Source organism: Acanthochromis polyacanthus, chromosome 14 (assembly GCF_021347895.1).
Source record: "Acanthochromis polyacanthus isolate Apoly-LR-REF ecotype Palm Island chromosome 14, KAUST_Apoly_ChrSc, whole genome shotgun sequence".
Taxonomy (NCBI): Eukaryota; Metazoa; Chordata; class Actinopteri; family Pomacentridae; genus Acanthochromis; species Acanthochromis polyacanthus.
The window spans coordinates 10,017,483-10,040,375 of record NC_067126.1 but is presented as its reverse complement, the minus strand read 5'-3'; the positions used below and the strand labels follow the sequence as shown (position 1 = coordinate 10,040,375).

The following is a 22,893-nucleotide window of genomic DNA, read 5'->3' as shown; positions in this document are numbered from 1 at the left end:
ATTAAGCTAGTAGAGGAGCTGGACTTCCCAAGGAGGAAATACCTGGTTTGCTTGGAAATCTTGTTAAAGAGGATTATGGCTGGAGGCTTTATTTTTTCCTTTTTAGCACCAATTAGGGTGAAATCAGTCAAAAGCAGCAGTCGTGCATGTGTGAGGGCTTGCAGCAGGAGGTGTTTAGGAGGCAGTTTATCTGAGGGTTGGACTCACCTCTATGGGCCGGTGTGGAGCCGTGGACAAATCTACCTGCAGACAGAAACAGAAGGAGGTTAATAAACACCAGAATGTTCCTTAGTGTGGGAGCTGATTCTGTGCATTCCAGTGTGAGCAAAACAAAACCTAAAGTTTTCTGGAAGCTCAGCTTTTCCTCTTGCAATCGTGAATCTCAACACCTTTTTTTTTTTTTTTTTTTGCACATCAGCAGCTTTTTTTCCTGCACATTCCTGCGTCCTGCAGAGCAGATTCCAGCTCCTCAATCTGCATCTCCAGGAAGTCCTACAGGTGTTGGAGGGCAGATGGTGGCTCACGGCCAACCAAAAACTTAAACTGTGCTGACTCACGCTCAGAGTGCAACCAGATGTCATGGAATTCAGGATCCAGGAAGGACTCTGAGCAGCTGCTGAGCACTCGAGGAATCATTTCATCTTCTTATTATCACCCCAGCATGATTAAAGTATTAAATCTTTGCCTCTTTCTGCTCCTTTTTTTCCCTCCTTCCTCAATCTGTTTTTATTCCCCCTCTGGCCCACCTCCACGTACATAACTATAGCTACTACCACACTGCAGCGTGTTTATGCCAAAGACAAGCCAGAGAAATTCAAACACACAAACAGAATAAGAGCCGGAGAGGCTGGAAGGGAGGCAGAGATGCTCTCCAGGTGAACCCGGACGCGGCGGACGTGCGGTCTGCGCACTTGGCTTGTTCTAACAGGACAATTATTCAGCTTCCACAAAACAAATCTTGGCACATTGTAAATGTTATTTTTACACGATGGCAGCTCTGCAAGTATGACGAGAGGCAGAAGCAGCCCGATAATAATATAAGCAACAGCCATCCAGCTCCGCTTCTGCTCGCATGATGATCACAGATGCGCGCCCCGGATGGCATGTAAACACGAAAAGCAGCTGCAGAATCCGAGTCTCAAAGCAAAACATCACTTTACTGCAAAGTCTGACATTTGTCTCCTGCAGCGGAGGAGATGTTATCGCCGCACATGAGCTGGAAAAACTCAGAAACAAGTAAAGTTTCAGAAGAACTCCGTGAGATGGTATCTGCGCCTTCAAAGAGACAAAGCGTGGCGCACAAGAACGGCACAACTTTGCGCTTTTTTTTCTCCTTTTCTTTTCTTCCTCCCTCCCTGCCTCGTGTAATTGCCTCACTTCTAAGCGCCGACGGCTCATGACATTTTATGGCGTTATAAAATTGCGCAAATCTCTCTTAACTCGGCGAAGCCTGCAGCTGTTGACAGTAGTTTGAAGGTAAATATTTACGCGCAGCCAAAGTTCGCCGAATGACGCACGGCGCGCCGGAGAGCAAAGCACCAACCCCGGACCACACAGAGTGACAGCAGCAGTCCACATACCTCTTGCAAATAGCCTGTCAGGTGTAATAAGATCGCCACGCTGGAAGCCACCTGAAGCAATCCCATAACTGCGAGGGTCCCGAATAGCAGCGGCCGGTACGTGGGCTCCGAGCTCTGCACCGGGTGGAAGCGGTGCTGCGCCGCCTCGATGTCCACGGTGTTCCGCAGGTAGCCTCGGTACTCGCTGTGCGTAGCTGCCATGATGCGCAGTGTGTGTGCCGTTCCGCCCCGGGCCAGACTCAACGGAGCTCCGTGTGCACAGCGGCTATAGTCTGCGATGGGAGGGCTAAAGGAGGCGAGCAGCCAATCACAGGAGGAGGAGCAGAGAGCGGACCGGAGCGGGACCGTGAACCGGATCGACCTGAGCGGACGACAGGTAAAGCGCGCGTTTTATGGCTTCAGCCACGTTAACATGAGATCCGCCCCCGAGCGTCCACACCCACCTGTGACACACAGACGGCGGGACACGGAGGAGCTCAAATCAAAGCAGCAGCAGCAGCAGAGTGCACTGTAAAAACACAAAAAAAGTTTGACTGCACTGAATTGGCAAACTTCATGCAAAAATAACAAAAAAGGCTGCAACTGTGAATGAGCTGAAAATTAAGTTTTGTCGTATAAAGACTATTTTATATAGTTCATTTTAATGTAGAGGCTGAACCAGTAAATTCAAAGTTTAATCCTGTTTTGGATATATACATTCTTATTTTCATACATTTTGGAAATAATAACATTGCTAAAATTACTCAGACTGATTGACTTCACAAACTTAGTGCAAAATAACATTAAAAACGTCCAGATATGAATGAGCAGAAAATTTCAACATTTTTTTTTTAAAAAAAAAGGAAACTGACACTTTAAAAAAGTTTAAAGATATTTTTTAATTTAAAAAGACAGTTTCAAATTCACAATTATTTCCTTTGGATTTATTAATCAGACCAGTCAAATGTAAAGTTACATCCTGTTTTACATATTTTCATTTTCACATATTTCAGAAATACACAACATCAGTAAAATTATTAAATCAAAGTTCACAAACTTAATGCCAAATAAGAATAAAAACCTGCAGCTGTGAATGAGCAGAAAATTAAGTTTGAACCTAAAAGATAACAAATATTTCCTTTTAATTTATTAGCAGAATCAGTCGAATTTATAGTTTAATACTGTTTTATATATTTCAATTTTTATTTTCATGGATTTCAAAAATACACAAAAAATGTTCAGAAAATGACAAAAACCAATGAGTTTGCAAACCTAAAGCAAAATAACATCAAAAACCTGCAGCTGTGAATGAGCAGAAAATTTTATTTCCACATAAAAATGGAAACTGCCAGTTTAAAAAAGAAAAAATATTTTTAACAAGACAGTTTCAAATTCACAAATATTCACTTTTAATGTATTAATCAAACCAGTTTAATTCTTTTTTTACATATTATAATTTTCACAGATTTTACATAAAATATCAGTAAAATTGTAAAAGCTGAGTTCACAAACCTAAAACAAAATCACTTTAAAAACCTGCTGCTGTGAATATGCAGAAAACTTCCAAATGTTTGGAATGAAAAATGGTAATTTCTATTATTTTTACATGTATTTCTTCAGCCTAAAAAGACTCGTACAATACTATACCATCCCATAATTTCACTAATATGTCCTTTTGATTTAATAGATGAACCAGTCAAATTAAAATTTATAAAATAGTAATACTGTAATATAAAAATCCTTCATTTTACACATTTAAATATCCTTTATAGCATTGAAAAGCAAAATAACTCCAAATGATGTCATTTTTCTTGTTCATTGTTGTTTTGACACCACAGTTGTTTTGTGTTTTTATATAGTGTATAAAATTAACACAACTAAATGAATATTTGAATTAAACGTTTTAAAACAAAAATGAATAAATAAAAGTAATAACATACATCTTTCACACACACATTTACAGTGGGTACAGAAAGTATTCAGACGCCTTGAAATGTTTCACTCTCTGTGTCATTGCAGCCATTTGCCAAAATCAAAAAAGTTCATTTTATTTCTCATTAATGTACACTCAACACCCCATCTTGACAGAAAAAAACAGAAATGTAGAATTTTTTGCAAATTTATTAAAGAAGAAAAGCTGAAATATCACATGGTTAGAAGTATTCAGACCCTGTGCTCAGTATTGAGTAGAAGTACCCTTTTCAGCTAGTACAGCCATGAGTCTTCTTGGGAATGACGCAACAAGTTTTTCACACCTGGATTTGGGGATCCTCTGCCATTCTTCCTTGCAGATCCTCTCCAGTTCTGTCAGGTTGGATGGTGAACGTTGGTGGACAGACATTTTGAGGTCTCTCCAGAGATGCTCAATTGGGTTTAGGTCAGGGCTCTGGCTGGGCCAGTCAAGAACGGTCACAGAGTTGTTCTGAAGCCACTCCTTTGTTATTTTAGCTGTGTGCTTAGGGTCATTGTCCTGTTCAAAGGTGAACCTTTGGTCCAGTCTGAGGTCCTGAGCATTCTGGAAGAGGTTTTCCACCAGGATATCTCTCTACTTGGCCGCATTCATCCTTCCTTCAATTGCAACCAGTCGTCCTGTCCCTGCAGCTGAAGAACACCCCCACAACATGATGCTCCCGCCACCATGTTTCACTGTAGGGATTGTATTGGGCAGGTGATGAGCAGTGCCTGGTTTTCTCCACACATACCGCTTAGAATTAACACCAAAAAGTTCAATCTTGGTCTCATCAAACCAGAGAATCTTATTTCTCATAGTCTGGGAGTCCTTCATGTGTTTTTTGGCAAACTCTATGCGGGCTTTCATGTGTCTTGCACTGAGGAGAGGCTTCCGTCGGGCCACTCTGCCATAAAGCCCCGACTGGTGGAGGGCTGCAGTGATAGTTGACTTTGTGGAACTTTCTCCTATCTCCCGACTGCATCTCTGGAGCTCAGCCACAGTGATCTTTGGGTTCTTCTTTACCTCCCTCACCAAGGCTCTTCTCCCACCATTGCTCAGTTTGGCTGGACGGCCAGGTCTAGGAAGAGTTGTGGTCGTCCCAAACTTCTTCCATTTGAGGATTATGGAGGCCACTGTGCTCTTAGGAACCTTGAGTGCTGCAGAAATTCTTTTGTAACCTTGGCCAGATCTGTGCCTTGCCACAATTCTGTCTCTGAGCTCCTTGGGCAGTTCCTTCCACCTCATGATTCTCATTTGCTCTGACATGCACTGTGAGCTGTAAGGTCTTATATAGACAGGTGTGTGCCTTTCCTAATCAAGTCCAGTCAGTTTAATTAAACACAGCTGGACTCCAATAAAGAAGCAGAACCATCTCGAGGAGGATCAGAAGAAATGGACAGCATGTGAGTTACATATGAATGTTGCTGCAAAGGCTCTGAATACTTCTGACCATGTGATATTTCAGTTTTTCTTTTTTAATAGATTTGCAAAAATTTCTACATTTCTGTTTTTTCTGTCAAGATGGGGTGCTGAGTGTACATTAATGAGAAATAAAATGGACTTTTTTGATTTTGGCAAATGGCTGCAATGACACAGAGAGTGAAAAATTTCAAGGGTTCTGAATACTTTCTGTACCCACTGTATATCATTTCTTTGTTTTAACACATGTAAATATCCTTCATGAGCACTAAAAAAGTCAAATAAATACAAATTAGCTCACGTAAAATGGACTTTAATTTTAGAAAATGACTCTTTTATTGTTTTTTTGACACCACAGCTGACAGAATAATATTTTAGATTTTTTTATGTATTATATGAACACATGCAAACCAATAGGATAAACAGATCTAATTTATTAAAGAGTAAATGAATGAATAAATGAATAGTCTTTGAAATAATTCATGGATATTGCAATTTAAATGGGATTTTTTCATTATTTATTAATGTTACTTACATATTTCAAAGCATTCTGTCTGAATGCTGTTTTTAGCAGTGAGACAGATTTTTTTAAAGAGAAGTGGTCAGACTGAGGACAATACTCACATTCTTTTTTTAAAATGATTTTTATATACATTTTAAATGTTTATGTTTTAACAAATCACTGCTCACTGTAAAATTGTTGTAATTTTAAACACTTAAAAAAATATGCATGTCATAATAATAGAAGTAAAAGTAAAATGAGGTTCTCTGCAGGAACACTGAGGCTGTTTTGCCATAACTTATGCAGTTTTTCTGCAAAAACAGGAATACCATCGAAAATCAAACCAGCCCTGTTTGCTAAATACCTTAAAAAATGTTATTCATGCATGAATCACTGACAAAGTCTTCTACTCTGGAAGTGGAAATCAAAAAGTCCCTGGCAGGCATCCAGTTCTATGCAATGCAGCACAGTGACAGTAAATGGTGATAATGCCTGATGAGGAATCATCCCCTCATGGCATCCTTCACTTCTGAATTTTCACATTGAGCTGTGACGTATTTGCTGTTTAGAGGACAATAACTGGACCACCCAGTGTGCCACAGTTGCCGCATGACGCACAACAATGATGGAAAATGATCAATTTTTCTGTCTAGTTTTCCTGACGATGTGTCAGTGGGTCTTATTTTTTGCACAGAAATGCAGATTTGACAGCATTTTCTACATTTTCTACAACTAAAACAAACATACAAATATTTTTTTGTCACAATATCTTAAATTAAAATTCTGTACTTCATCAAAATTGCAATTTAGCAAGTCTAAAAACAAAAAATAGTTGGTTTAATGTTCCAGATAACAGACAGACATGACTCAGAATACTTCCATAGATCATGACTGAATGTGGCACAATAACAGGTCATATTAAATCTTATGGTAATACTGTATATAGGAAGGTAAAGTCAAGTTAGGTTTAGGGACTAACTGTTCAGCTTTTTTTCATTTTGCATCATGTAAACTTGCAGTGGACATACAGTTGACTGCTTCACATCTTTTAGAATTTGTTTTGGTCTTATTTGCACAGGAATGCAGGTTTGACAGCATTTCCTACAACTAAAACAACCATACTAACCTTTTTTTTTTTCTCACAATATCTTGAATTAAAATGAAATATTTGATTAAAATTTGGCAAGACAGCATAGTTGGGGAAATGTTCCAGATAACAGACAGACATGACTCAGAATACTTCCATAGATCATGACTGAATGTGGCACAATAGCAGGTCCTATTAAATATTTGTTAATATATAGGAAGTAAAGTCAGGTTAGGTTTAAGGACTAACTGTGGAGCTGAAGCTGTCGTTTTGCATGATGGAAACTTGTAAAATGACCCCCTGCATGCCAAGAGATGTGCACTTTACTGCTGTACAACTTTTAAGCACTACGATGACAAGTTTAAGAGTAGAAAAACTTACATTTCCTGCGTTTCACAGCCCTCGCTGTGGTTTGTTTTCATCGCGGTGAGAGGTGAAGACATTGGTGTTCCACAGAAATCATTGCACAATGCTGTTAAATCGATCGGTATGAAAACACCCTCACCTTGAAAAGATAATAATCATGCCAGAATAAACTGAAGAGAGAGCAGAGTAAACACGACTTGAGCAATAAAATGAAGTGAAATGTTCTGAAGCTGAAGGACAAACGGTGAATGAAGTAGCATGAGTCACCTGAAGGATGATCAATACACCTGTTTCCTGGAAACCAGCAGTCATATGACCTCCATTATGGGCCCTGCTCTCATGACTATTATTTATTCTTTTAAATGTGTGTTGGACTTTGAACGTTGAACGTGAAGTTTTGGAAAATATTTGGAAACTCAGTTTGCAGTGTTGATTTGTCGACAGAATTTTCTCCTTTGTTTACTTTATTTTGTGCAATGGCAGCTAAAGCACTGCCGGCGCTGACCTTCCTGATAAGACTTTTTACATCTTTAAACCACAGGCTGCTTATAAAAGATAAATGTCACCTCCACATATAAAAAGTAGAACCTTAAACCCGCATTCCTTCTAAGCGCCAGCAGGGGGCGACTCCTCTGGTCTGATTGTTCGGAAGTCCATGAGAAAATCTTTCACTTTTCACTCAATGTGGGACTTCACTAATCATTTTTCTCATGAATTTATGGTTTCAATATGTGGTTTCAAGTCTCTTTTAGAATAGCATTGTGTTTATTTAATGAATTGTGCTATTTGGGAGAAAATAGACAATGCAGGGGAAGTGTTATAAATGCCAAAGTCAAGGCTTCAAAACGGTCACTATATTCATCTTTTACTTACAGTTTAGGATTTACATATGTACACATTCCTAAATGGAGGAACAGAAGCATCATAATCCAGCCCGATCTCACGGGGATTCGTGAAACTGTCACGTAAGTTTTAGTTTCGGTTTCGTGCGCACCAACACGATTTCGTCATGTTTTTCGTGCCGCTCACCACGAAATGCGCACCAATGTATTTTAAACGGCGGACTTTTCGTGCCACTCAGAACGTATTTCAAAAGAATGTGTATATTATATTTTTAATGTAAAACCGTGGCGAATCCAACGCTATATTTTGCATGACATCGTCCCTAAACATAACCCTAACCATAACCCTAACCATAACCTAACCATAACCTAACCATAAGCCGGTGGTACACTTACCAATTTGCATAGGAATTTCAAGAATGTCCGGCGGCCGGCGGCCGCAAACGCGATCACACAAGCAGTATACGCCGATGAACAGCTTAGATCGTCATGAATCCGCTGGTATAAACCACTTTCAGATGTGATTACCACAGCGAAAAACATTTCGTGGTGAGCGGCACGAAAAACATGACGAAATCGTGTTGGTGCGCACGAAACCGAAACTAAAACTTACGTGACAGCTTCACGAATCCCCGTGAGACCGGGTTGCATAATCAGTCCACATATGATATTGTTCCTCTATAATGTGCCATTGTCAGCAGCCTACAGTGACTTTATTTCCTGCTTCTGATCCGATTGGCCGGCATGGTTTATATTATCTGCTTGTTGGTTTGGCAGGTTCTGTGTTTTCATGTGGACAGATATTTCTATTTGAGGAAAAACCCCATTTTAAACATCCCTGTGTATGTATGGACTAAACCTAGTTATTTCAAAACCCAGTATTCACATTACGTTCCTGTACAGCTAAACTACTTTTAATCTAATTAGGTTTTTGAAGATAACTTATTTTCTGTATCACAACTACATTTCTAGTCAACTTTACCATTTATTTTAAGAGTCATTTTTCTTCAGCCGACCAATCATATATTAGTTGGGCTGGGACTTGTCACGATGGCAACCCAGAATCTGGAGGAGAAGACGTTTTAAACATCTGGTGCAACTGTTGTATTTCAACCATCAAACCATCATATTTTCCGAATGTTAACCAAATAATTGCGATCGGTTCTGAACTTTAACCAAGCTTCCAACCTGCGAAAGTGTCTAACAAGGAATGATGTTGTCCTAACCGAACCAAGCAGTTTTGGTGCCTAAACCGAAACAGAATTCAAGTGAAAACCAAAAGTAAACAACCACAGAAAATGAAACTCTATGCTGACGGTAAACTCTGGAACGCTCATGCTTCCAGTTATTTATTTCAGAACAAAGTTAGATTCCCTTCAAAACTTATTTGTAGTACAGTTCTGTATGAATATGTTTCTTGTTTAAGCCTCCATCCTCCTCCCACCAATTCTAAGGTGGACTTTGTGGCTCTCTCAATGCTGCCGCCTTCTCCCCTATGCACAAGTCGTCCACAGAGGGACTCCTGCAGACGTAGAAACTACAAATGCAACTTTATGATTTACAAATGGTTTAATTAAATTAAATTTTGTTCTCGACTGAGCCCACACATACCCAACATTTGCAACTGCACTGACAGTCTGGTGACTTTGAAAGATAGCTCCAAATTCAGTATGAAATCTGAATATTTACGATATTTGTGAATTTTCAGCTTGAAACTACCCAACTCCATTTACCGATGCTTTTTGCTCTGCCAAGGAATGCAGCGGAGTTATGTGACAATCTGTCTGTTAGTCTATGTGAAATATTACTCAAAAACAGACTAACGGATTCGGATGAAATTTTCAGGGAAGGTCAGAAATGATACAAAGATCACATCAATAGATTTTGGCAGTGACTTATAGTCTGGATCCACAGACTGGTTAAAGATTTCTGTATCATTGCAAGGTAGCAGCAGGGCATCACTGTAACTGGGACTACAAATGAACAGTACATCAGCTGCCTGTTGATGATCAGAGGATTGTGATCCTACTACAAATCCACCGACTTATCGAAACTTATCCGTCAAATGATACAAGGAACACTGATTAAATTGTGGGGGTGTTTCTGAGTCCCATCAATTCCCACCACCTGTTACACATTCAGGTCACAATTCGATATCTGTACATAACGCACACATGTTAGGTTGTGCAAGACAACTCAGGCGCAGGAAATGAGAACGAGAAAGGCAGATGCAGTTAATGATTTATTTACAATAAATTCAAATAGAACTACAAATCCCAGCTATCAAACCCCAGAAACTAAAACTCAGGACCTAGGGGAACTAAACTGGGGAAAACTGTGCTGCCTCTAGAGGCAGACAAAACTAAAGTAAGCACAAACCCACTGCAGGCAACACCTGGGAAGGAATGCGAGATGAGAAAACCAACTAAAAACAATAACAGACTAAAGTGCGCTTCAAAAATAGTTCAACTAAGTTAGCTAGAGAAACTTCTCAAAAGGCTACTACAACATGGGAAATACTGTAAGAAACCAAATAGCTACAGTACCACAAGATAACTCTGTCTAAAGAGTCATAACACTATGACAACTACAAGAACAAAAGCTACTGATTCTAATTCTCTGAGACTAAAGGCTAAACTAAAGAAAAGCACTGGCTAAGAAGTGGACAGAAATCTGCAAAAAAAACAAAAGCTTAAACTCAGGGCTATAATACTCTGTAGGCTGAAAACACAGAAACCTGACCTGTGACTGCTCCATAGACTGTATATAAAGATGGACGTAGCATCTGGCTCCAGAATTGAAGCCGACCTGGAAGTGTCAAAAACTTGCAATATCTCGCCGTCCGCTAGGGTTGGCTCCAAAAAGCTTTTTCTCCATAGACCCCAATTCATTTTTGGAAAAAATAAAATTAGATAGACTGATTTTCTACAGCTCAGGATTTTTTCCCCGTTAGTTTTCATGGTCAAAATGAGAGATCAGGTGGCCGATCTTAAAATAAATCAATACTGAATTTTAAATAAATCGTTGAAGTTGGCGGAGCCAGGGGGCGTGGCTATACTTGATTGACAGCAACAGAAGCCTCTGCAGTAAAATGTGGGCGGGATAAGAGAGTCCTCAGCCAATCCTGCCCTAGTTGCTCTCCAGTCCAGTCTGTTTGATGACGCTTTTTATGTCACTGGCTCCAAAAAATCCAAAACGGCGACCAGGAAGTAGCAAAATCCGGGCTTCATTTTCTCGGCGTTGAAACCAACGGGTGACGTCACGGGTAGTTTACGCCTGGACTGCTCCGACTGAGGCACTGCTACTGGCATGTACTGGGGAAAACTGGGAGCTGAAGGCTTGCGTGTCCAGGGAGCTGAAAGACGGAGGCTGCAATGACGGGGGAAGGCAAAAGGGTTTGGGTTATGTGGAGATGGCGGAGATGAAGCAGGCAACGAGTCTAGAGGGGAGTGGATTTGAGGCAAAGATGAATCCGAAGAGCCAAACTAAAGAGTAGCAGGAGCAGGTGGCGTCCAAACTGAGAAAAAGCAGAAGACGGTTACTGAGGTTCAGTCAGGAATTAAGGCTATAGAAACTTAAAAGTGAACTAACAGTGAGAGTTCACAATCCGGCATCTGAGAGCTGAATAGAGTCTGGTTATATTGTGTGGTGAGGTGGGCTGATTGATACTGGTGCACCTGCTCCTGCTTCTGCTGATTGCCTGCAGAGAATTGCCTTTACCTGTCACCGCAGCAGCCATCCATCCATCCATCCATCCATCCATCCATCCATCCATCCATCCATTCTCTATACACCGCTTTATCCTCACTAGGGTCACTAGCGCCTATCTCAGCTGACTCGGGTGAAGGTAGGGGACAGGCTGGACAGGTCGCCACTCTGTCACAGACACACAATCACACTCACATTCACACCTACGGGCAATTTAGAGTAATCAGTTAACCTCAGCATATTTTTGGACTCTGGGAGGAAGCCGGAGTGCCCGGAGAAAACCCACACATGCACAGGGAGAACATGCAAACTCCATGCAGAAAGATCCCAGGCCCATACTGGGATTTGAACCAGGGATCTTCTTGCTGCAAGGCGAACGTGCTAACCACTACGACACTGTGCCGCAGCAGCCAGCACACCTAAAAAGAAAAAAACAAATACACAGGGAAGGAGGGCCCTACCTAGAGCCTGCAGAGGCAGGCCTATCAACACATACATAGCACACATTCTGTGCTCAGCGCAAGGTCATTTTGTTTGTGGGTACATCCATACTAAATTGCCACATTTTATAGTGCCAAGATTTCTGATCATCAATAACTAATAAAAAATTCTGCATTTCTAAAAATAAAATAAAATGCTGCATTTCTTACAATGTCATATAGGGGAATGAACAACTTTGGAGGAGTATTGCGCTTTCTGAGTGCTTATCTTGTGGTATTACTTGTCAAACCTGCTCAATCAATTATGAAACAAAAATAAACAATTTTTCCTCATTTCTGTGGCCAATTATTTCATAATAAAACATAATCTGTGTGTTTTGCTTTGTATTATTGTGACAGGCAGCTACATATACACTACTGTTCAAAAGTTTGGGGTCACCCAGGCAATCTCATGTTTTCCATGAAAACTCACACTTCTATTCATGTGCTAACATAATTGTACAAGCGTTTTCTAATCATCAGTGAACCTTTCAACACCATTAGCTAACACAATGTAGCATTAGAACACAGGAGTGATGGTTGATGGAAATGTTCCTCTGTACCCCTATGGAGATATTCCATTAAAAATCAGTCGTTCCTGCTAGAATAGTCATTTACCACATTAACAATGTCTTGACTGTATTTCTGATTCATTTAATGTTATCCTTATTGGAAAAAAATGCTTTTCTTTCAAAAATAAGGACATTACTAAGTGACTCTAAACTTTTGAATGGTCGTGTGGTTCAGAAAACATTTCTAGTTTACTTCTGCATTTTTAGTTTTCTGTTAATAAGAGTTCAACGATGGGACATAACCTAACTTATTTGGTCTGCTTGTTCCATTATGAGTATTCTAAATCAATGACATGGTGAGAAATAACAATTTCAGACTTTTATCTTTGTTACTTCTTGATATATTGTTGCTCAAGCAGTTTTTTTTTTTAATCTAAAGTGGGGCAATCAATCTCAAACCTTTATGACTAAAAACAGCTTGAAGTGAATCTGAGGTGGTTGAGCCAAAGGATCCGAATGATTTGAGATGGAACACCTGGAAATAAAAAACAAACAAGCAAACAAAACATATGACTGACTGAAGTGTCACTGTTTCATTGGAGCTGAAAAAAGTGGAGGCCCACATCAGAATATCAAATTTGTTGGGTAGTGATGTTTGGTTTTTTCGAAAATGACCTGCAGCCTGTTCCTTTTTCACTGGTATTCTGAACACGCAATTACTCACATGGAGCTCATGACTTGTGCTGCAAACCCCTCAAGTAAATGCAGAATGATCATATCTTCAGATTGCCTGAAAATCATCTTTCCCAGATGACTTCTCCCAACAAAAATCTGCTCAGCTACACGTAAAATTCTAAGTTTTACCAAAGAGACACATTAAAACAGATGCTCACCAAAGACAGCTCATGTAATTTTTGTGACGCACATGAAAGCAAGCCTGAATTTCCAGTATTACAGAAAGTCAAGAAACTAATGCAGAAACGTCACAGTGGCTTGTGACTAAGGCCTCAAATGTTCCTGCAGGCAAAAAAACACAGATTTCTGATTTCCTCTGAGCTCTTGAATCTAACCACAACTACACAAGAGCAGTTCCTCAAACCTCGAAGAGCAAGCACACAAGACCTCATGGCTTCTGTTTGTCTGAAGGTGTAAATTAAGCAGCTTTAAATGACAAGGCACGATAATTAATGTGCATATTTGCTAGTATTTCGCTTTAAATCTGAATTTGAATCCACCTGATTTCATTTGTAGGTCTGGTTTCTGGTTTCATTTCCTCGCTTAGAGTCAGATAAATCGCTTTCATGTCTGTGCTCTGAATATGAGGCGAGTACGTTAGCTTAGCTTAGCACAGAGACTGGAAACAAAGGGGAAAAGCTGGCAAGGCTCCAACACATCACTTTTAATCTTTGGTGTCTCTACAGCTTCAACAAACCAGATAAAACTTGTTACTAATTGAATTTTGCAGCTAAATTGGCAGCTTTTTGGGGGAAAAACATATTTTCTGAAATGTCAAACTGTTTATTTAAAGCGGTTCTCATCTATTCTTTAGCACAAAGTAATCGCCTTATAATGCTATTTTTTTGGCAAATGTTTCAGTAAAAGTCTCCTCGTGCACATCCAGTAGAGACAGTGTAACATAAACATTCATTCTGAGTGTGTTTCTGACCACTTGTTAAATCCATTATAAGCTCTGTTTTGGTCCCAAACGGAGTGAAATATGTGGCTCTTCATTTGGTAAATATTGTATTACACTCACTGGCCGGTTGTTTGCCAAACTTTGTCTGCATGCACAGTTGTGAGCAAAAGTTTCCATCCACTTGTAAAGATCATATGTATCACAGCAGTCCTGAGTCTCCAGTGACTCCTTTTATGCGTCTTTGTCACAACAAACCCTCATGTGTTTTGGTTCTTTTATAGATTAATGTAAGGTTTTCTGGGAATATGACAAAGTCTACCAGGTCAGAAATATACATACAGAAATGCTAAAATTTGATCAAATGTTGTTTGGCCATTTTCAGCTCAACTAGGTGCTTTCTGTAGCGGTCTAGAAGCTTCCAGTTGTATCTTTGTCCACTCCTTTTGGCAAAATTGATGCAGATAAACTAAACTTGTTGACTTCCTGACACAAACTTGTGTCTTCATCACAGTCCACAGGTTTCTGATGGCTTTAGGTCAGGATTTTTGGATGATCAGCCTAAAACCTTCTTTCTGGCCTGTTTTACTCGTTTCTTTGGGGTAAGTGTCTTCTTGAAACACCCAACTGCATCCAAGATCCAACCTTCTGGATGATGAATGTAGGTTTTTCTGAAAAATGTGGAGGTAATCCTCCGTCTTCTTTTTTCCATTTACTGTGTGTAAAGCACCAGTTCTAGTGGCACCAAAACAGCCCCAGAGGAAAATATTGTCACCATGCTTGATGGTAGGTTTGGTGTTCTTGGAGTCAAAAAAGACTCATCAAAGACAGTCTGAAATCAGCCTTAAACTAGTCCTGAAAAAGTTTAAAACGAGTCAGTCAGAATACAGTCTGAAACCAGTCCAAAACCAAAACGGAAACCAGTATTAGAAACAGTGGTAAAAAAGTCAAAAAACAGTTCAAAACCAGGACCAAAATCAAACCTAAACTATTCCTAAAGTTCAAGACCCAACACAGTCTAAAACCAGTCCTAAGCCAAATCCATTGTAACATAAATCCTAAACCAACTTTAAATTACATACAATACGAGGTCTAAAGCAGCCCACAGCCAAGACTGAAACCACCATGCTTGATGGTAAGTTTGGTGTTCTTGGGGTTAGAAACCTTCTCTCCTTCAAACATATTTGTGCTCAGTTTTTGTTCCATCTGACCGCAGAACTTTCCTCCAGAAGGACTTTTCTTTGTCCATGCGATCAGCAGCAAACTACACTGAAGCATTAGGGTTCTGGTTCTTGAGGAAGAACTTCCTTCTTCACGGAGCCTCTCAGCTCATGTTGATGTAAAACACTGTGAATACTGACAGGCCTGCTTTTTGGTGATTCTTGGTTGACTCTTAACCTTCCTGACCAGTTGTCTCTCAGCAGCAAGTGACAGTTTGAGTCTTCTTCCTATTCATGGCAGTAACCCAACTGGACCATGAACTTTATACTAAAATACAGATGATTTTAGGATCTGAAGCAGCTTTAAAATGGTTTCAAGTGGTTTTCTTGACTCGTTCAAGTCATTGATTTGCTTTTTCAGATCTTTTCTGAGCTCCTTGGTGGAAGAGTCTATTGAAAACATCATATGGGCCCTAATTATGAGGAGTCACCAGCTGTAGTCAATTGTAATCATTCACGAGAAGTTATAAGGCCATGCCACTAAGAAAATTTGATTACCACGGCTTCCTGCATCAACAAATTGATAATTCAAGCTACTGTGTGTATATTTTTGAATCAGCAGATTTTGTCATATTTCCAGAAAATGTTTCACAAATCTGTGAAAGAACCAAATGTTTTCATGACAAAGGCGCATTATAGAAATCATTGGAAACTCAAGACTGCTGTGACATACATGATGTTTACAAGCATAAGTAAACTATGTGTATGTTTTTAAACAGCAGTAATGTAATATCTAATAATATAAAATGTTGATTAATGCAACTTTAAATTAGAGAGACAGACGGGAGTAAGAGTTGTAAATGTTGCGTAATCTGCACCTTCCTATAAAAAGCAAAGGACAAACAGCAGTTGATGCTATTAATGCCTTCTAGTGTCCCATTATAATGCGCCTACGCTCTCTAAAAACATGCTCGGTGGGGGACTGTTGGACCACCTCATCAGGCCCAGTGTCCACAGACGCTCCGGCGGTCGAACATCGTGGCTCCTGCAGCATCTAAACACGGCAGCGGCTCCCGTTGGCTGCAGACTGACCTCCATAACCTCCGCTGTTTCCCCGCCGCCAGCAGAACAACAGCGTAGTATTTGAAAACCCAGCAGAAAACGAGCTTCCTTCAGGAGCTCGAGTTATTTCAGTGACAATGGGAAGGAGGGCCGCTTGTAGTAGGTTGGATGAGTTTGCGAAATCCAGTTTCTGGGTGCCAGAGGAGTTCATGGGAGCTGGCTTTTTATACGTTGCCCCCCTCCTCTGAAACCAGCAAACCTCATGGCACTACAATCATTTAATACTCCATCATTATGGGCTCTCTAACTTCATAAACCACACATATGATTTCGGTTATGTTGTACAACCACATTCCCTCCTTTTACTATTGCTCTCATTTTTACTGCCCTTGTACAGAGCTGCCTCTGTTGATGTTTTGCTTCTGAAACTGCACTGTAAAAAAAAACACGTGAATGCTACTTAACTGTATTTTATATGGCACATTTCCCTGTTTATTAAATAAAATGATATCTAGTAAATATGACACAAAAAGTGAACAATTACATTTGAACTCTCAAAAAACTGTTAATAATGTAAAAAATCTACATTTTTACAACAGAAAACTTGTTCTTTTACAATGTTTGACCATAAAATGACTTTATAAAGCGTATTTATATCTGAAAAATAGTTATTTTAAAGATATATGTTGTTCTTACCAAATCTTTTTAAATTGTTATTTTACAGATTTTGCAAGTTTTGTTAAATTACAGGTATTATCTAGTTTATCTAATTTACAGGTTGACTTTTTTTTTTTATGAGCCAAAACTGTGCCGTAACTCAACTACATTTTCTTCATATAAAAGCAAATATTTGTGAAATAATGATGTTTATTTTCAGATTTAAATATAATGAAACTGGGTTTTGTTTTGTTTTTTTGCAAAAACAAACTAACATATATTTATATAAGTAAAAATAATAACATGATATGAATATATATTTTTGTTTTGTTTCGTTTTATTTTTTCAGTCAATATGTAAATTCATATTTTTTTCAGTGATTTTATTGTAACTATTGTCCACAACTGTATTTTTACAAATAATGATTAATTTCATCACAGCAAAATTGAATAAATAAAAACTGTTTTAATGTATTTAAATCAGCTAAAATACAAAAAAAGCAAAAAATCCCCTGGCATACAGTCATCATTTTTTTTTTACCAAATATTTGCTATTATATATATATATATTAATTTTAATTTAATAGTAATAGTTTAGTTTTATTTTTCTTAAATTATATTGAGTAGAATCACAGCAGTAAAATAAATAAATGTACATGTTTAGTGTGAAAACAAACTGACTATAACTGTAAATAAGGTGCACATTTGCATTTTTTTATTTTTACAAATGCTAACAAATGCAAATGCTATCAAATGAAGAAAAACAGGCAACTCCGTTTTCAGAAAACTCATCTTTTTATTGTTTACTTGAGATAATAATAATAGTAAAACTAATAATTAATTTTTTTCTCAATTTTGTCATGTATTTTTCTACTGAGTCAGATCCACTCAACTTCAGTTTGATTGATATTATCTCAAGTAAACAATTAAAAAAAAGTTTTCTGAAACTTTATCAAAACAGAGTTATAATTTTTTGCAAATGAACTCTTCAAATGCAAATACACAGGTTTACGGGTATTAAATTTGCTGGAAAAATTATTATTTTACAGATGATTGCTGTTGTGTGAAAGAAAAATTCTGTATATCAAAGATTGAAAATTTTTTTGTTAAAGTAAAATAATTTCTAGAAAAAAACACAGGAAAAATTATGTATTTACATAAAAAAAAATCTCTATTTTTGCAAGTTATTTTGAAAGATATTTAACGTTTGAATGTGAAATCGCACTGCTTTACTTTATTTAAATCTGCTAACAAATTAAGTTTTACAAATATTTGCCAATGTTTTTACAGTTTTCTGTTTTTTAACATTTGTTATTAATACAGTTTATGAATGTTAATGGATTCCTCTGACTTTTTTACATGTTTTTTCTGGCACATTTGCTGCCAGATCATCTTTTATCAATCCCTGGAGACCCTCTGAACCGGTGCCACGGCTCTGCGACCTCCTGCACTTGGCTGGCCCAGGCCTGCTCTTGGCTTCGTCTGTGGATGTGGTGCCACTGATGCTGTTCTCTCGGTCAGGGTTCCTGAACGCACCGTGAGAACCCACGTCCAGCTGTGGGTTTCCTGTGCCCTCAGCAATTTCCTGCAGGAGCTCGGTGCTGCTGCGGCGGCGTTCAGGTTAACGCGTGTTTGTTTGGGTTGTATCACACTTTGTGTTCACGCTGGGCTGATCTTCAAGTGTGTGCATGAGCGAGTGTTTGGTCGGTTTCCATGCCAGAGAACCTGATGCTCTGAGACGATGACAGACGGCCAAAAGCCCTGGAGAGAGGAGGAAAAAGAAGAAAAAGAGATGAAGCATGAATGAGACAGAGGCAGGGTAAGGAGAGGTAAAACACACTGTAAAAAATCAAGAAACAATCTTTCAATAAAATATATTTGCAGTTATTTGAAAGTCACAGAAAAAATAAGTTAACTAATTTGCATGTTAACGTTTTTAAAGAAATCTGTAAGCTAAGGATTTAAAAAGTGTATTGTTTTTGGCTGTTATTTTGCACATTATTCACTGTAGCTTTAGTAATTTTGTAAAATCACTGAAAAAAGTACAAATAAATTGTAAATAACATCTGTCTGCTTCAGAAATCTGTATTTTTTATTTTTTAAATGCTAATTTTTCCTTTTAGTAAAGTGATTAATTTACATGTTGATTCTAAAAAATCAGGCCCCAAACGCTACATACACACGTGGACAAAATTGTTGGTACCCCTCAGTTAAAGAAGGAAAAACCCACAATTCTCACTGAAATCACTTGAAACTCACAAAAGTAACAATAAATACAAATTTATTGAAAATTAAATCATCAAAATCAGCCATCACTTTTGAATTGTTGATTAACATAATTATTTAAAAAAACAAACTAATGAAATAGGGCTGGACAAAAATGACGGTACCCATAACTTAACATTTTGTTGCACAACCTTTTGAGGCAATCACTGCAATTAAACGATTTCTGTATTTGTCAATGAGCGTTCTGCAGCTGTCAACAGGTATTTTGGCCCACTCCTCATGAGCAAACAGCTCCAGTTGTCTCAGGTTTGATGGGTGTCTTCTCCAAATGGCATGTTTCAGCTCCTTCCACATATGTTCAATGGGATTCAGATCTGGGCTCATAGAAGGCCACTTTAGAATAGTCCAACGCTTTTCTCTCAGCCATTCTTGGGTGTTTTTGGCTGTGTGTTTTGGATCGTTGTCCTGTTGGAAGACCCATGACCTGCGACTGAGACCAAGCTTTCTGACACTAGGCAGCACATTTCTCTCCAGAATGCCTTGATAGTCTTCAGATTCCATCGTACCTTGCACACTTTCAAGACACCCTGTGCCAGATGCAGCAAAGCAGCCCCAAACATTACTGAGCCTCCTCCATGTTTCACCGTAGGGACAGTGTTCTTTTCTTCGTATGCTTGGTTTTTGAGTCTATGAACATAGAGTTGATGTGCCTTACCAAAAAGCTCCAGTTTGGTCTCATCTGTCCAAAGGACATTCTCCCAGAAGCTTTGTGGCTTGTCAACATGCATTTTTGCAAATTCCAGTCTGGCTTTTTTATGAGTTTTTTCAGCAGTGGTGTCCTCCTTGGTCGTCTCCCATGAAGTCCACGTTGGCTCAAACAACGACGAATGGTGCGATCTGACACTGATGTACCTTGGCCTTGGAGTTCACCTTTAATTTCTTTGGAGGTTGCTCTGGGCTCTTTGGATACAATTCCAACGATCCGTCTCTTCAATTTGTCATCAATTTTCCTCTTGCGGCCACGTCCAGGGAGGTTGGCTACTGTCCCGTGGGTCTTGAACTTCTGAATAATATGAGCCACTGTTGTCACAGGAACTTCAAGCTGTTTAGAGATGGTCTTATAGCCTTTACCTTTAAGATGTTTGTCTATAATTTTTTTTCGGATGTCCTGGGACAATTCTCTCCTTCGCTTTCTGTTGTCCATGTTCAGTGTGGTACACACCTTTTCACCAAACAGCAGGGTGACTACTTGTCTCCCTTTAAATAGGCAGACTGACTGATTATGAGTTTGGAAACACCTGTGATGTCAATTAAATGACACACCTGAGTTAATCATGTCACTCTGGTCAAATAGTTTTCAATCTTTTATAGAGGTACCATCATTTTTGTCCAGGCCTGTTTCAGTAGTTTGTTTTTTTAAATAATTATGTTAATCAACAATTCAAAAGTAATGGCTGTTTTTGATTATTTAATTTTCAATAAATTTTTATTTATTGTTACTTTTGTGAGTTTCAAGTGATTTCAGTGAGAATTGTGGGTTTTTCCTTCTTTAACTGAGGGGTACCAACAATTTTGTCCACGTGTGTAATACCTGCACCAAAAATCTGTATGTTTACAAATGGTAATCTCCTCTGCTGCAATGTATGATCATGAAATTACACTATTTTTGCAGTAATAAAATCAGAAAAACATTATTATTTGAAAGTCACAGAAAAAAATAAGTTAATTCAGTTACATGTTAATCCCCCCCCCCCCAAAAAAAAAAAAAAAATCAGTAAATGAAAGATAAAAAGTCTAGTTTTTTAAACGGTTATTTTACAGATTTTTCACTGTACTATTCTTTTCAAAGAAAGTAAAATATGATTTAATTTTTTTTCTTAATAAATGTTATCTGTAAGTTCAACAAAATAGGGGAAAAAAATCAGTAATATTTTGAAATCCTTAAATTAAATATTTTTTGTTGGAAAACCCAACTGCATTCAAGATCCAAGAATGTGGAGGTAATCCCTTTATTATTCCATTTACTGTGTGTTGTAAAGCACCAGTGGCAACAAAACAGCCCCAGAGTAATGATACTGCCACCATTAATATAAACAGCGCCCTCCATAATTATTGGCACCCCTGGTTAAGATGTGTTGAAAGCCTTAAAATTAAATTTTTACTGCAGAAGCATACTCTCACACTGAAAATTGTTGAACAATAGGAAAAGATTGGGTGCTGTTTTGTTGGCAAAAGGTGGTTGTACAAAATTTTAACATCAGGATTGCTAATAATTGTGGCACACATGATTTGATGAAAAAGAATTATTTCTTAATGTGTGATTTTTTTCCCCACTGAATAAATGCACTTGAATTAAAGGTTGGATTTTCCTGTTTTTTTCATTGTGGTCCTATATTATTTTTAAAAAACGGAATTTATTAATAACACATCTTAACCAGAGGTGCCAATAATTACGCAGGGCACTGAATATATATATACATATATATATATGTATATATATGTGTGTGTGTGTGTGTGTGTGTATATATATATATATATATATATATATATATATGTATATATATATATATATATATTACCCTGAAAATGCTATTTGGGCCAGCCCTACAAACTACCATTTGTAAAAATAAAGATTTTTAAATCAGACATTATTTATAATTTTGGCCTCTTTTTTGTGTCTTTTTTCAGTGATCTTACTAAATTACTAAAAGTGCTATTTTACAAAATTACAGTGAAGAGTCTGTAAAATAACCATATAAATCCTCAATTCAGGGCTAATATGTAAACTAATAAACATTTTTTCTGTGACTTTCAAATATCGGCAAATATCTGTAAAATAATAATTTTTGTGCTGATTTCAGTACTGTAAAAAATAGTATAATTTATTGATCAGACACTGTAAAAGAATGAGTTACCATTTGTAAAAATACAGATTTTTTAAAACATTATTTACACTTTTAGTAACAATCTTTCTGCAATTTAACAACACATTGAAAATCTGTACACTAATACTAAATTATTTCAAGAATTACAATTTAAACCTTTCTCTTTTTTTTGCAGTGCAGAGGACCAGAGTGCCCATGTGGCCTGCACAGATAAAACCTGAGAGCTCAGTTCTGGGAGGCGGATTATCTCTGGTTTTTAAGAGCATTCCTCGGTGAACGTGGACTCTCGCTCACCCCGACGTCAAACCCGACAACCTCCAGCTTCCCTGCGAACGCTGACGTCAGGGGCCAAGGTTCGGACTGTGGAGTCACAGTGAGCCGGGTCCGGTCAGTCTGGTTCCGCCCAGGGCTATTTCAGCTTCAAAGCAAACCAGCATTATTCCACTGGATTCAGCCTGTTGGGAAACCAGAAGGGGAGCGATGCATAAATTAGAGAAGCCAAATATGAGGAAATGGTTCGAGCTGAAGGCCCTGAGTGGCACAAATATGGGACGGCCTGCAGCTGCTGCATTTGATCAGCAGAGGAGAAGCGATACCGGGCCTCCTCCGGATTCTTGGTGCACGACGGAGGCATGTGGAGGTGCAGCAGGCCTGGATGTTTCCACCGCTTATTATCTGATTGAGACGCCGCTTTAAAGACATCAAGAGCAGAGTTGTCTCTTTCCCCTTCACTCCCACATCCTCTGTGGTGAGAAGGTCAACTTCCAGTCTGCAGTGAAACACACACACACACACACACACACACACACACACACACACACACACACACACACACACACACACACA

General features: G+C 38.5%; 1 protein-coding gene and 1 long non-coding RNA gene across 2 annotated transcripts in view; one reads left to right on the top strand and one right to left on the bottom strand.

The window, feature by feature from the left end:
- The window catches only part of tnfsf11 (TNF superfamily member 11), a 7,697-nt gene extending 5,766 nt beyond the window's left edge, over positions 1-1,931 (bottom strand). The window contains exons 1-2 of the mRNA XM_022208812.2: positions 1,581-1,931; positions 208-243 (exon numbers count right to left, since the gene is read on the bottom strand). Of these exons, the coding sequence (XP_022064504.1) occupies positions 208-243; positions 1,581-1,781 (237 nt within the window). The 5' untranslated portion in view covers positions 1,782-1,931. The remainder of the gene's footprint in view (positions 1-207; positions 244-1,580) is intronic.
- LOC110961268 (uncharacterized) lies at positions 1,809-22,893 on the top strand. Its single transcript, XR_002596362.2, has 3 exons — positions 1,809-1,956; positions 18,324-18,755; positions 22,223-22,893. It is a non-coding gene; the product is annotated as an uncharacterized LOC110961268 (long non-coding RNA).